Source organism: Melanostigma gelatinosum (assembly GCF_949748355.1).
Source record: "Melanostigma gelatinosum genome assembly, chromosome: 22".
NCBI lineage: Eukaryota > Metazoa > Chordata > Actinopteri > Perciformes > Zoarcidae > Melanostigma > Melanostigma gelatinosum.
Window position 1 is genome coordinate 9,262,373 of NC_136655.1, and position 15,800 is coordinate 9,278,172.

At 43.1% G+C, this 15,800-nt stretch overlaps 1 protein-coding gene across 1 annotated transcript in view; it reads right to left on the bottom strand.

Annotated features, from left to right (window-relative positions):
- The window catches only part of pdzrn4 (PDZ domain containing ring finger 4), a gene marked incomplete at its 5' end in the record, with an annotated part of 31,514 nt that extends 17,764 nt beyond the window's left edge, over positions 1-13,750 (bottom strand). The window contains one exon of the mRNA XM_079294349.1: positions 13,682-13,750. Within this exon, the coding sequence (XP_079150475.1) occupies positions 13,682-13,750 (69 nt within the window). The remainder of the gene's footprint in view (positions 1-13,681) is intronic.
- Positions 13,751-15,800: the final 2,050 nt, after the last annotated feature.

Sequence of the window (15,800 nt, forward strand, 5' to 3'; positions counted from 1 at the left end):
GCGAGCAAGCAAAACAGAATGACAGGGTTGAAATAAACTTTCTAATCTTGATCAGCTGAAGTTTAACATGTAAACTTTTTGCAAATGGTCAATGGATTTAGAGTCAAATCAAGGCAGCTAGTTTGGTTAGCAAGTTGCCCCATTAGTACCTCTCTATGCAGTTAGCGAGCCTGCAGCCAGTTGCTAATCCAGGGGGCTAACTTCTGTGGTTGGATTCGGATACAATGTTTGAAATGATCTTAAAACTGAAGAAACTTAAGGATTTGCACTGTCTGCGATTCCCTATGTTAGGACTTCTCACAGGTTATACACATTTCTCTTTCAGTTACAGAACTTTTGTTTGTTAAGGTTTGCTACGTTTTTGGTAGACTTCAGTGAAGTTTAGTTTCCTTATGACTTTTATATTGAGCTCAGAAGTCCGAAAGTGAAAAAAAACAACTCAGATAATACCTCTCACTTACTGTACAATTACAGCACCTGCCATTTCAAAGGACATAGAGAATCCTATATATAGGTTTGCGTAAAATTCGCCTGAGAGTGGCTAAAAAACATGTAATTCACTACAATTATAGGCAATTTCAAGCCGAGTATGATGACTCTGTGCATGGGATAAATGTTATGCTGTGATGTGATCCATTTGAGGAGAGACAAATTGTGTGAGGTAAGGAAAGTTCATCAGTACCCCATTGCAGAAACCTAAATCTGAGTCAGAACTCAACATTTTGACCTCAAGTTACTCTCAACTTACATTTTCTTCAAAGTTCAACAGTTTAACTTCAGAGAAAACCCTGACTCAACTTAAAAGTGCGTGAGATTTCACATCGGTTTTGCATTTTAAGCCCGATTTGTTCGTCTTTCCCCAATCAGAAGCTGTTCACTATGCATTGTGACGCTCTGCTGTTTTACATTTCTGTATCGCACCAATTAATCAAAGTGACAAGGTATTTAATGAGAGGCAATTAGAGTGTTAACCAAAATGCAAATCAGATTGAGAGAGAGCACGGAAGGTGGTGCTGCGAGCGATGTGTGTTTGTGTTGGTCGTAGTAGTAGTAGTAGCAGCTTCGGGTATGTGTGTGTCCGAGTGTGTGTGCGTGCGATGAGCAACGGGGGTTCAAGGAGATTTCACTCAGTGCTCCTATTAGAACTCTTATTCACTGGTTTCCTGCCTGTGTTTCTGTGCTCGTCTGCATCCATGATTGCATCTGTGTCCACGCAACTTGTAATGAGTGTCCTTCAGTTTATTTAATTTTTTTACAGACATGGGCTCCTGCACAACGGGCAAAAACAACCAATTAGTTCTGCATGGAGAAAGAGCTCACGACAACATGAAACATGGATTAAATAGCTGCTGTCGGGACGGATGTTAAGTAGCCCGCTCAAGTCAATCCCTTGTACATCACACAGTATCTGTATGCCGTAGATTAGACTCTGTTTTCTCTTGGAATCGCTCTTCACAGTGCTGGCTTGTTTTTAGATCTTTGCTTCAAAAGGGAGCGTTAAATGTAAAAATGTCTGAAATTTTAGCACAAGAGTGGCTTGCTTCAAATGGTTTTTTCACAGTCTCGCAGCAACAGCAGAGACCAGTGCTTCCCACATGTCCCAGTTCAATACTATCTGCTAAAAGTAACAGGCTGGCGCACTGTCCTTCAACCGGTTATCCTGGAGTCAAGCCTCTCATCGTGAAGCATCGGCACTGCTGAAGTGTCCTTCAACAAGATCGACTTTGCTGCTCAGCAGCTGATCATACACTGTTGCCTTCCCATGGCGGGCTAAAACAAAAGATTATTTCCTATATTTCCCAGAATCACTTCAGGCAATCCTCACCATAGCCAGAACTCGATTTTACACCAATAACTCATTTAAAATATCTCGTCACTATAACCTCCTTGTGCCAAATTTCCCCCATAAACTCAAAGTTGGTATCAATGCGGCTGGCAGGGTTTCCTTTTGTAGTTGTGAGAGGAAGCCAAACGAAAGAATGGTTTGCTGTTATCTGGTAAAAGAGAGTGGAATAAAACCGACAATCCGTTCTAATTTTCAAAGACCAAAACAATAGAAAGACCAACAGAGCGATGAGTCAATCATTCAATAAACCATCTAGGAGGTAGCTCGCCATTTTTCAGCATGCTTGTGAATGGAATTATTGGAATAATGAAACACAAATTTTAGGCATTCCAGTAATGTATTCATTCTCACTAAATGTCTGCTTGTCTGGATAAAGATGAACTTTAAAGTTGACTTTCAGTAAAATAATACAAAAATATTTGTCAATGTCACAACCCTGTCCTGATGAAACGTGATTACTTTCACACCCTATTTTTCATCCAATTCGATTTTGTAATTATTCTCATTTCTTTCGTGTAATCAACAACAAAATTACTTGCATGTCCAACATAATGTGTAATGTAAATTATTTTACAATAGCAGTTGGTTATGCAGGGCAACAGGGATGGAAGCCACATGCAGACAAGGGAGGCAGCAGGACGACTGCAGTGAATTTATTGGTAAAATAACTTACAGGCAGCTAAGATAATAGACGCTCAAACACAAAAGCAGGAAAGAAACCAGGTAAAGGGCCGGTGTATATGGGGCTGGATCTAATCAGAGGGAAGGAGATGCAGGTGGGTGATTTGGTGATGCAGGTCAGGTGAGGCACAGGGGTTATTGGAGGGCAGGAGGGAGTGGCAGGTTTTGAAATGACTTGATAGTTGGTTAAAATGAAAATAACATGAATAGATTGAAGAATAAATACATGAATACAAGGACGTGTGGGAGGATTCATATAGTTTCAAGTATTGTTTGTTTTTACCTTTGGATGGAGTACTAATGGGCCCATTAGACTTCCTCAAAAATATGTCCACTGATGATCATTTATGTAAGCATGCATATGTCTCTATTGTCTTTAAAATGACTGGAATGACATTTTTTTGATCTAATAATATTAGTACTTTTATTTCTGTCATCCTCCTTTCTTTGGAGTGACTTTTCTTTGTCTTACTGTCAAGGGTTTATTCCCCCTTTTGTCTGTCATTCTAACTGCAAGTCAGCCCATTTCATTTAGATTCAATGTGTGAAAACACTGTATATTGCTAAAGCACTCTTAAAACAGACAGTACATCACTTTCTGTTCTATGGGTTTTCTGCATGTCTCGAGGGTTTTCTCCTCTCTAGGTCTTCGCATGTCTATTTTTCCCCACCCCAGTGTGAAACCACCAGCGGTATAAACGTGCGCGCAGACATCAGAGACTGTTGACTTGTGACTGTCATTCCAAGCAGCCATTTCTGATGTAAGTGGGAAGAAATCAAAGGTTATCATCTGTCAGTGAACACATTAAGAACCGGCTCATTTCCTGCTCTTTGTACCACTTCCAAATGCAAGGCGGCTTCCTTTCAATTAGGCTTCATGAATACAGATACTTCCCACTGTTACAACCTTGGAATCAAACATGATTTGTTTCGTATCCTACGTTTTGGAATTACAATACGAGTATGTTTGTGTTTTATTCAGGGTTAGGGATACAGCATATGGGACACTTTCAAGGGAAAAACAGTGTCATCACTGAGCTAATCCAAAGCATATGAAGTCCAATTAAAAAAAAAAAAGGTATACAATAAAAAAAACCAATGGCAAAAGTCGAGATTTGCTTAATCCACAATCTTACTCAACATCAGTAGCATAGCCTGGCAGTTTTCTTCATTGTCCTTCATAAAATGACAAATTCCTTTTTCCTGGTGGGCTCATACATCATGGCAGGGCCAATGTGTCTGTGTTTAACTAATAGGCACGGATGGCATGGGTTATGACAAACTGCATCAACAAGACATTCATTACCCTCAACATCCTAGCAACCAAATCACAATTACCCTGATCCAAGAGTGAGCATCCAGCCCTGCTGCCACACTCTTATTCCTCGCACAACATGTCGGCAACGGCATAAATTAGCCTTCTTTTGTCACATTGGGGGGTTGGCGGGTATGAGAATTGGCTTAGTTTGTTGTGCTCGTGATGAGTCTGGGTGAACTGATGGCAGATGACTGCCAAACATCTTTCCGGGCAAATCAACAGACACTTAAATTTTTACTCTGCGTGCATCTGTACATGCATTTGTGTTTGGGGATGTTTTGTGTGTACATTTTACATATATGTATCCTTTATGTGTGCGTCCATGCAGATCGTTGTCTTGACTGACTAATGGACTTGGTCTGCGCTGTGCCAGGACTCTATTGTTGCGCCGTGTCCTCCCCACAGTCATTAGATCGCCATTAATCTCTCATCTGCCATTAAAACAACAGCCAGTGAGCTGGGCTTGAACAATACAGTGTCCCTGCCTCCAGCCCCTCGACACATACTAGCAATGAGTTTGAATTAGGCTCTCGGGGGTCACCGATTAGACCCACATAATTCATCCAGACGGCTGAGTTCACAAAGAGGTTATGTGTTACTCTTCTATATGGGAAAGCTGAACATACATTCTCCATCCAAGCATGTCGTCTTTTATTGTACTATTTAAAAACGAGACTGGTGATGATATTATTCTCAACAAATCCCATTTGAAAACCAACAATGAAGCGTAGTAGGCGTGAAATACTGTGGCTAATTATTCTGTGCCGTTGACCTCCATTGTTGTCAAAAAACAACAACAATAAACCACAATTTTCATTACCAGGGCACTGTAGTTTATTTTTGAGCCAATCCCACAAACACCATGCTGCTGCCATAAAAACTCTCCAGTGCACCAAATGTGTTAATGCGCTGCTGAAAATAGTTTGAGTGACGTCCGCTAAAGACTGCAGTGTCCAGCTATATTAGGATATTATTTAGCCTTTCAGACAAATTAAACGAACTAATATGTGCCCCTTTTTATCTAAAAGATTTTCTTTATTGGGAAACGATGGGCATGAGGTTGAGTGTCATCGACAGGGTAGATGTCTGGATGGATGATGTTTATATTGAATTTTATATTGTGTATATGATGTCATAGTAAGCATGAAACAATATATGGTTTAAAGTTATCTTTAGATCATTAATTGAAGGCAGGAATCCTGAGGAAACATTATTGGACTCTGGACTCAAAATCCTTTAGCAATGAGTTAATTTAAACCATAAAAAGAGGGATAATGCTAATTTAAAATTTAAGTTGAGAAAAGGGGGTATCCTTGCTATATATTATTCACACGAGCATAGTTAGTTCCAGGCAAAAGAGAGCCAGCTCCGGATGCAGGGGCATAATTAGCAAAACATGCTAAAGCTTGGAAAGTGAAAACATTACTGGGGACCAGGAAAATGAAAGATTTATGTGCTGCTTTTTGCATAAAATTAAGTATTTCTTTTAAAAAGCCTGGAGTGTGAACTTTCCATTTGTTTCCCTCCCTCCCCCACCAAACCGTTGCCTTTTTCCATTTTAAAGTGATGCATGTTTATGCTCACTGGAAGCACCTAATCCATTAGCATTATTCATTACAGGAAGCCTCCGCAGTCCGCCTCTTTGGTGGAGAAGAAAAACGACTTCACACTCCACAAACTGTGAGCGTGCGAGAAGAGCTCTTCCTTCGATGAAAAATACCTTCATCCAAAAGCATGGTTGGTTAGTTCAGCGAGAGACACACTGCGGTGCAATTTACCCCTCACATCGATCCCGCCACAATCAAGACTTAGACTGCATTCACAGATGAGGTTAAATCTACAATATGACTGAGTGAACGGCTAATCGCCAACGTAGTCTCAGTCGGATGATGATTACTGTCTGCCTTTGGGTAATTTCTAGACTATGTCACAGATTGACTCTCAATCAAATCACAGTTTCTCAAAATGGGTCACAGGCCTCATTTGTGTGAGTCTCCACGTAACAAGGCCATGAAGCATGTTGTAATGATGATGGCTGACTGAGAACATATGCCTTCAGGGAGATAAGACTAATTGTTAACTACTCGTGGCCATCTTTTGTACACCCAGATGTTGATATTAGACTCGTAATGCTAGATTTTGTTCAATGACGACCAGCGGCAACATTTTGGAAATTCTAGCTTTCTAAGGTACAGGTTTGGAAAAAGGTTGAGGTTAATGAATAAGGTGCACATTATTGGCAATGTGTGAAAGTATAGGCAAACTCCAGTCATGCATCCAACATAAACTCATAGTTTTTGTGTCTAAATGTTATCAAACTTTAACTACAGCTTTGACAGATGTGAAAATCTTCATATGGGTCATTTTGATAGGCATACACATGTTTTGTCACGTTGTCTTTGGAGGCCTTGTTGCACATAGACGTGGCTTTAAGTTCCTTTGCAAATACGGCACATATTTCTCATTTCTGTCAGTTGTGCAAAAAGACTGAACATAGTATTATATTGTTCTTTTAAGGTTTGTTCTTTTTCTCCAAACACGTATCTCCTGAGGATTTCTGCTTTGAACAATTCTCAGCATGAAGTGTTTTTTTTTTTGGGGGGGGGGGGCATTTTGCTCTGCACTTTAGGGAAAAACACTCAATCCACACCAAGACGGGTGTTGGAGTATAAGAGTGTGAGCAGAGGATACCTCTTGACCAACCTTTGTGAAATGTTCAGCCAAGGCATATGCAATTCTTCAATTGTCTTAACAACCTTCCTCCAGACAATAATTTGCCATTGTGCTCGTTGTTTGGAGCCGTTGTGCTGCACTGTCTCTGCATTTACAGCCATACATTCATTCATCCGCACCTAACGAGATTGAATGAAACTGCACCACACAATTCATGATCTACATCTCCTCAAACGAACAACAACAAAGACAGTGCTGCGGCCACTCTCCATCCCGAGGGCTTTTCCCATATTAACACAAGGCTTATGGTTACACCCTGCACTAAATGCAATAACTCCCCCCCCCCCCCCCCCCCCGCCCTCCCCCTATGCAGATGGTTTAGTGTTATTCTATCTGTAACTGGACTCGATGCGAGGCTCTGAGTGGCACTAATGACTCCTAGCCCCAAGTTGGTAAAGTGGGAATTCAACACCAGTGGCCTGTTGTAACCTCATCTCTCTTTAGACCACCTGGACCCAGGATCCACCCTGTGGCTTCAGAACACATTTGGCAGTGGCATTTTTAAGCATTGAGCTAAAAGCCTTATCGAGACACATACTTTATGCAGAATGATTTAGCTCCACAACATGTTGTAGAGCGGATGTGACATCCGTGACGGTGGCGGTGAGAGAAACCATCATGACCGACATTACAGGCTGTACATGTTCACGATTCAGAGCCACTGTTCTTTGAAAGAAGCTGTAACAAATACCCCCTGTCTCCCCCGAATGGTTATGGAGATGGAGAAATTCTTGGCAAAGAGAAAAAAGGTTTTCTTTTTATAGTTTAACTGACATTTGGTCTCGGATGAGAATTGCACCTTCGCTGCCAAAGAACTCATCCAAAGATCTGACTGAGAGGAATTTTATGCTAATATGGATGTCGTTAGATGTTTTTATGTCGAAGAAGTTGTGTCTTAGCATTTTTTCCCCTGAAACAGCTAAATATCTCGAGGGATATTTTTCTGTGCAGGTGTAGATTTTTGTAGCAGCAAATGCCTGCAACATATCCATAACAGCTCCAGATGGTTCCTCGTAACATCTGTCTAACCTGACAAAACATAGCCTGCAGCGTGTGGCCATAAGGTGCATTATTGGGTTATTCCGGCACAAGGTTGGCTTCAAACCATATAACCATCATCGGCTGACGGCTAACACACTGAGGCGAGACACAATTAGTGTCCTCCCTGACTGACATGTCTGTGTCCTCCATCACTATATCTTTCTTTGCAGGATTTTCCCAGCACGCATGGGGAAATTTGTAGCACCTCCAAGGGCGGGGTCACGCCAAAGTGTATAAATGAGCCGGGTAGACAGACGGTGACAAACAAGGCAGGGAGACAGACAGGGGCAGTGGAATGGAACAGACTTGAAACTGTGTTTGGCGACTGATAAGTGATGGGAGGAGGAGGAAGAGACATTGTGTTTGGGAAAGGGCGAGGTTAAGAAGGAGAATGGGGGAGTTTAAAGGACTTATTGATGGCTCGTCTTTTCTCGCTCTGGTTCGCTCCCCTCATGCTTTCATTTTCTTTCTTCCTCACCTTTCCATTTTTCTCCCGCCCCCACCACTCTCTGTCCCCCTTCTCCCTATACCTCCAATCAGCTTGGCCAGGCCACTTGGCCAATTGGTGAGTATGGTAATCAGCTAGAGGCTGATAACAACTGATAAGTCCTCTTGTCAGGCACTGAGAGCTCAAATGACATTTTTACAGAGTCGTAAAAAAAGGAAAACACACCGTAAAGCTGATGAATGGATTCGTGTGATTTTCCTTCCGTGTGGTACATTAATGTATACACAGTATGTGCAAATAGGCATATTTACCTCTTTTACAATGCTGTGTGGTTGTGTGCCTTTTGTGGAGGGGAGACACAAGGGGGGGGGGGGGGTAGAGGAGTGTCACTCTGCCCACATGGAGGGCTTTCATCCTGGGCTTATCAGAGCCAACGCAGGGGGAGATCGTTGGCTGGTGGAGTGAAACGGCGACTGTTGCTGCCCCCCCTCTAAACGCCGGACCGTCTTCCTCTCACTTTGTGATTCCCCCACACACACACACACACACTCGGCAGGAAAAGTGGTGTGTATGTATGTTTTCTTACAGCCGGGCAGACAGATACACAAAGAAAGACACCAGACATGAACAGAGTGACAAGCTGACTGTCATCATCCATATCACTCACACAAGTAAAAACACGCACGAATGAATTCACAGGAACAAAAAACTAAAAGACCACATCAATCCATTCCAACTGTTTCCATATTTTTTTTTATAACAAGCACACAGACACAACAACACCAGGGTGATTTTTACCGCGATAACCTGAAATCACCCGTTTCCTGTTTCCAGTTTGGCCGGCGACCAGGAGACGTGCTTCTCACAGCGCCGGTGACGAGGCCATATGCACCTCTAAATCATGCGGTAGCCACCACGCTGTGCTCCGACGAGCAACTATAACCATGATGGAAGACACCAGATGATCTGTGTTCAACAGCAGAGTTCATTTACAAAATGCTACGTTGACATTTTTAGTAGGGGAAAAGCCATTACCCGAAGTTTATCGTTCAGTAAGCTTTAAAAAGTGTGAGCGTTAAAGGTTTTTCCTTTTTTTTTTGCAGTAAAATTCATGACCATTATCACGGACCGATTTCAATGCAAGCAATGATGTATGTTTGTAAAAATCTGTTCCATTTTCTGACATGCAATTCAAAACTGCATCTCAAAACCACACACGGGTAAAAAGGTCAAACTGACGACTGACCTGCACAGAGAGGAAGACAAGTTGTTGGGCAGAAAAAGGCAGCAATAAATGGAAAGCCCACTTCATTTTATACTTTCTGAAAAAGCTTGAAATCCCATCAGAGACAGGCAGTTCAGCACCAGTGTTGTGCCCCCCCCCCCCCCCCCCCAGTAAGAAGACAGCTGATGAATCAGGTGATACCACCTCTGTTCATCCCCTGTTGGTCATCTGTAACATTTTATGACCTCAAAACATCATTCAGAGATGAGATCTGGGAGCGTTCCTATTGCATTCTAACTTTTGGATCACAGGAATAATCATGCGGTAGCTGCATGATGACTGCGGTTTTGTGGATTTTTCCACTTCATTTTTCTGCCTTACACGTCTCTCAACCTCTCAGGCTGATGTAACCGATAGCACCGACATATTCCACGTCCTTATCTGGATGAGGTGACCATATGGAGGTGACGGCTGTGTGGGTCTGACCACCATAGGTGGTGGCGGGAGGAGGGATGAAAGGGGTGACTGTCTAGCCCCCTTCATGCTGTCTAACAGGCTGGACATGTGGCACAGCATCTGTGTCCGGAGGACTGGCTCACACCAAATATTGACCTGGGACACAACCATACACACCCATGAAAGAGGGTGCAATATGTCACAAAAATATGAACCAGACCTGACTGAAAGGCTCTCAACAAGCCATGCTTATGCCTCGTTTGCACCATAATTATTCAGGAATTCTTCCATACCGTACCCTATTACTTAGCAGAAATGCAGGGGAGGATTACACGCGGAGCAGTTATTGGCTCTTGTATTGTGTGATACAACAGTGCTGAGCTAAAAGGACAAAACTAATTTGTCCAGTGAGGCTCTGAAGGCCAGAGGCTGTGTCACAATTTAACACAGCCACAAGCAAAATACATGGAATAATAATTACTAAAGCCAGAATGGGACCCCCGCGGTGTGAGTGTGCAGAGATAGACACACACACACACAGTCACAAATGAAACGTTGAATGTAAATGGTCTGACGGAAGTCATAACTCTCTCAGTGGCCGCTGGGCAGCAGGGGTCACCATGGGCGGCCTGACAACTGGAATTGGCCTCTGAAATGCTCCGTTACTTTGTCAAAATGGAAAGTGCTGAACAGGTCTGTTCCAAATATAGTTTTTGGGGGGGGGAAATCATTACTGTAAGTCGGAAATAGCTGCAATCCATTTCGTCATTGTTTCATCCACAAAAGACATTTTTTCCATCTTAAATGAAGAATCACCCGAAAGGACTACTCTAGCTGGCAATAGCCGCTACAGATCAGCCGCCGCTGCTGCGTTATTATGAATCCTACTGATATTCTTAGCAAGACCCGCCCTGTGCAGCATTGAAGCCCTGTGATTGACAGGCGTCCATGCTGTCCGTTTGCCGTCAGCATTGCTACGTTCTTTCAATAAGGAGCCTTATTGGAGAGGGACATACGCTCACAGGAACAACAAGCTTGCTCACTGCTTACTGTCAGTTAGCAAGCTTGTTAGATCTCTAAGGGGGCACGCAGTTTATTCAAAAGCTATTTGTAACATCAGCTGATTTGCTTTGAGCACCTGGGAGAATCATTTTCAATGCTGGTGCGAGCTAGGCCTTGAAATAGAATTTTACATTTTAGCTCCAAAAATTCTGGACAGGAATGGTGGAGGTCAAAGCATCAGGACTTGAATTGATGATGCCATCGGATGAGTGAAAACAATGTCAACAACATCAATCTGTTCTTCTGAAATGTCTCTTAACAAGAAACTCACCGTCCACGACACAAGGGAGTGAGACAAGAGGGATGCATAACCAAAGTACCTGGACAAACGTCCAACGCTGAGAGATCCCTGCTTCAGCAACACTATCAGCAGCCATTGGTTTTTCACTGGTATAATGAGCAGGTGGTGTCCTATTGTAGCAGCGTTGAAAGAACAAAAGCACATTTAGAATATGCAGTGCTGTGCGTGTGCCAAAATAAAGTGAGAGGAGGGGAGAAAGAGATTGCTGAGAGAAAAAAGGACAGCGGGGGGAGAGAGAGACGAATGAAGGTTATGGAGAAGGAGAAAGTATGAAAAAGGAGAAGAGAAGACATGAGTCTGGAATGATAAGAGAGGAGAGGCGGAGGGATTGTTGAGGAGTCTCTCTGGATTTGTAGAATCCCCCTCAGCCTCGAGCTTCGGGATGAAGTCACACTGACACACTTACTGAGCTCTCTTTTTCTTTCTTTCTCTCTTTCTTTTGCACTGGTAATGAGAACCGTAGGTGTTCGCTGACTGTCACATGCTGCAGAGCGCTTAACAGTGCGGGTTTGCTCGCACACACAATATTCTTGGACGTCTGCCACAGCGCCAGGACACCTACAGTGTGATGCGGAAATAGGAGGAAACCAAAGGTCATTTTTATGTTCTCCACAAAAACACCATGCTCTGTGATACAATCATGCATCTGCTGTTATACTATGCCAAATGAATGTTGCCTGAGCTTTGGCTTTTATATATATATATAGGCTGTTAAATATTTTCTTTTCTTTAAGGTAAACCAGTGAATACATAGCCTACAGTATGCACGTGGGACAGCGCACACTCTCCATGTAATTCTTCCAAAGTTAAAGGAGACAGTTTTGCTTGCTCTGGCTAAATCTGGTTGTATCTACCTTCTCATCTAACTTATGGCAAGAAAGTGAATGTGTTTCCCAAAATGTCAAACAATATTATTTCACAACATAATTGAATCCTTTTTTCTCTGTCAAAACAATTACTTTTTTTTATTGCTCCCTGTGTTAACATATCTCTTTGTTCTGGCCAGTTTACTCAATTCACCTCGGCGGTATGAAAGGAGCCTCACCTCTTCGGGTTTCCTTTAGCTAATAGGCTCATTTTCTTGCACTCCACCCAGGCAGACAACACAGACATCCACCATCTCATTAAAGCATTGAGGCACTCAGTCAGCGAGCGTAATGAGCTCGAGACTGCGGCGCAGTAAGTAACGTTCATGAAAACAGCGTGGAGCAGCGATTGAGGTTATTGGGGTTGTGATAATGTATTTCTTACATTTTATAAAGCCTATAACACAATCATCAACACTGACAACAGCCTTGCAGTCATTGTCCACAATAGGAGTTGATTTCCCACCAGTGTTGTAAATACACACACTTTTGACATGACTGCAGACATCGGACGGCAGTTTGTGATATGATGCTGGTATGATTTAAAACTGACTACCAACAGAAGCGCTCGTTCTCATTACGCTGTATCCAGTTTCCGCGGCGTCTGTAACCGAGTAAGATACTAAATGGTGAATGAATCCTTGCTGCTGGCCGCGTATTCGCCCGTACTGTACATCAACAACAGAGAAGTACCAGAGCACGTGTTTCCCCACAGTAAGCTCAACACATATCGCTGCCGTAGAAAACGTGCAGCAACAATTCACCTGTTTATCTTCCTCTGGATTTGAATTTAGTTCACAGATGAAACCGTTTTCAAGAAGCAGAGAGAACAAACCCGTAACATCATCTATTTCTAAAAGAATGGCACATTGGAGTTATCTGTTTATCAGTAGATTCACACTTGCTGACACTTCATATCTAATCAACACATTCCAGCCAAACATTCACTGTTTTACTGCTTATTATGAAAATGTGATTGTTTGTGGAGATAACACCGAGAGCATCAGTCAAAATATTTCTTCTATTGTTGTTCTGTCTACATCTGAGGGAAATTCTATGAATAAAAGTGCCAAATACCAGAGCCGATCTTTTTTATTTTTTTTAAAAGCATCAACATCGCAGAAACTTCATAGTATTTATATATGACAGCAGGGTTGAAAACTGTCACATCAGGTCAGAAGAAACAACAAAAAAAACCTGTCCAGGTGTGACAGACAACAGAGAGGGAAACAGCAGAACACATTTGCTGGCTGTTCTTTGAACTGTATTGCTTCCAGACAGTCACAGGCAAGAGGAGATGTGATGAATTCCCCCGGAGCCAGCGCGAGAAAAAGAGCTGAACTTGTACTCGCATCTCCTGCTGCTGAGGAGAAATAACTAGCTCCACTCACTTTGATGGAGAGGCATACACACACACTGGCTCTCCGGCTGCTAGGAAGTAACTCATTTTTGTACATTTCTCTCATGTCCCTTTTCCATTTTTCTGCTCGTTTCGCCACTCAACCTGCCTAGTGCCTTTCTCAAAATGACTGACTTTGCTCAGTTCCTGCTTGTGATTCTGTCTCACTTTCATGCTCAATTCTCAAAATCCTCCCTGCAATGATCATCCTCATCGCCTCTGCTGTCCTTAAGCTCATCACGCCGATAATTCCCACTCGTCAACCCCACCGAACCGCCTCCCTCTTCCCTCCAAGACTCACTTACCTGTGCAATATCATACAGCAGTTTGTAGTGTTCTTCCCGTTTCTGCAAGGTGCACAAATTGCAGCCCATCCTAGTTGTCAGGGAAACCGTGCAGAGTACCCGCTGGAGTGTGTGCCTTGTCTGCGGTGTGTGGGAGCTCCCCCTGGGGCGAAACACACTCGGGCTCCTCTTCCTTGGCTCCCCCACTCCTCTTTCTCATCCGTGTATCCTCAGAGATCCCCTCTGTTGCTCCAAGCGCAGGAAACTCTCTCTCTCTCTCTCTCACACACACACACGCCCACGTGTGTCAGCTCACTCCTTTAGTAGAGCTTGTGGCTGTAGTTCCTTTAGTGTGTGTGTGTGTGTGGGGGTGGGGGGGGGGAGAGGGGGGGTGTGTATCAGTGGTAAGATGAGCAAAAGCACCTGGCTTCTCTTTCCCTATTGCTTGTCACTCCTTCTCTTGATTCTCCCTTGCATGCCTACATACACTCTTCTCCACCACCTCCTCTCCCAGTGTGAGCACACACTAGTATACGCACACACACTTTTGGCTCATGGAGACACACCTCCTCCTGTGGCAGGCTGCCTACACATGCCTGCTCCTACTCCCGGCTCATGAATAGACGGCGTCCTCATTGGCTGTTTTAAGGAAGAAGGGCCGGGAGAAGAGGGGAGGGGACTGGTCTTATCTTGGGCATGTTCAGGATCTGAACATCAGTGTTGTAGCTTGCAGGCGATGTGAAGGACATGCTGTGTGTGTGGGTCTGTATTTGTATGGGCAAGAGTGCATCTGTTTGTTATGTGTGTACAAATTCCAGAAACGTGCGAAATCCCTACATTTCAATGCAGGACGTTCAATTAAAAAACAACAAAAAAAACAGGATCCCTGCAGTTAATCGAGTTACTGAGATGGCTATTTGTCTGCACCCACATTTGACAACTGGATGTGGCGTGAAAAAAAATCGATCTCATTTGAATTCAATCAGATGGCATTTTTCACTCAGTTGGAGTGTTGGATGGGTGGTGTTTATTGTCCACCATAGATTTACAGTCAGAGAGTGATAGTCACCGAACAGATACTCCCTCTCTCTGCCGACAGTTAGGCAAGGGCACAGGATTAGGCTGACACACACAGGCCGGTATTGATTGGCTTCAAATTAGCTTCCAGCCCAACTGGCCCCTCTCCACAGGGGTGGAAGGACAGAGGGGGAGTAAAGGAAAAGGGGAGAGAGGTGGATGGAAGACTCTGTGATGCTGTTAAGATCAACTGAGAGCCCAGTGAAGGTATTACAACCGTGTTACACTCGAAATTATAGCAATTTGATATGGTAAATGTGCTTTGACAGAAGTGCAATGCTGCCCAGATTACCTTTTAAATCAGCATCATGAGAAGTTGTCAATGAACATTTTTATGGTTATGTTGAAGAACTGGCAGCACTTGGTTAAAGTTAGGTCTTGGTCCAACATTGAAAAAGTGAATTGAATATTAGGACACATGGTCAAAGTCAAACTGAAATTAGAATTTTTCACACTTTTTGATACTGCAGCTATTGTACATAATGTTATTAGGCACAATAGAGAGTCAATAAGGATAATTTGTCGTGGTGAACACAAAAAGGTTCAACAGAAACATGTTTTGATCAAACCCCATAAATAGAGGCGGTCAGGGTGGATGGATGGGTCCAGCACTTTCACCCAGGAGACCTGTGTTTGTGTACTTTTTTAAACCAAAAGTCAACTTTGAGTTATTTTGAATCAGGCATACATAAGAGTCTTTTAACCCAAACCATGGTCTGAATGTTAAACTGTGTTGGTCACAGCCATTTCACGTATATTTCTGTGAGATCCCGTGGGACAAGCACTAATTCCCACTAGACGTTACATTTGGTTCATGTTATTACTCGCTATCTACCCGCAGAGTCAAGTACCCGAGTCAAACTGCAGGATATGCTGGTTTCTTTTAAAAAACACATGATACGAACCCTGGTCATCAGTGTCAAAGTCTCATATTTCGTACGCCCACCATCTACCTAACTGCCTGGATTCAACTTGCTTCCTGTATAACGAGTTGCAAATGATTCTAATCGAGGCAGCAATTATGTTTCCCCTGAAAACTTAATTTCTATAAGACAAAGATGAA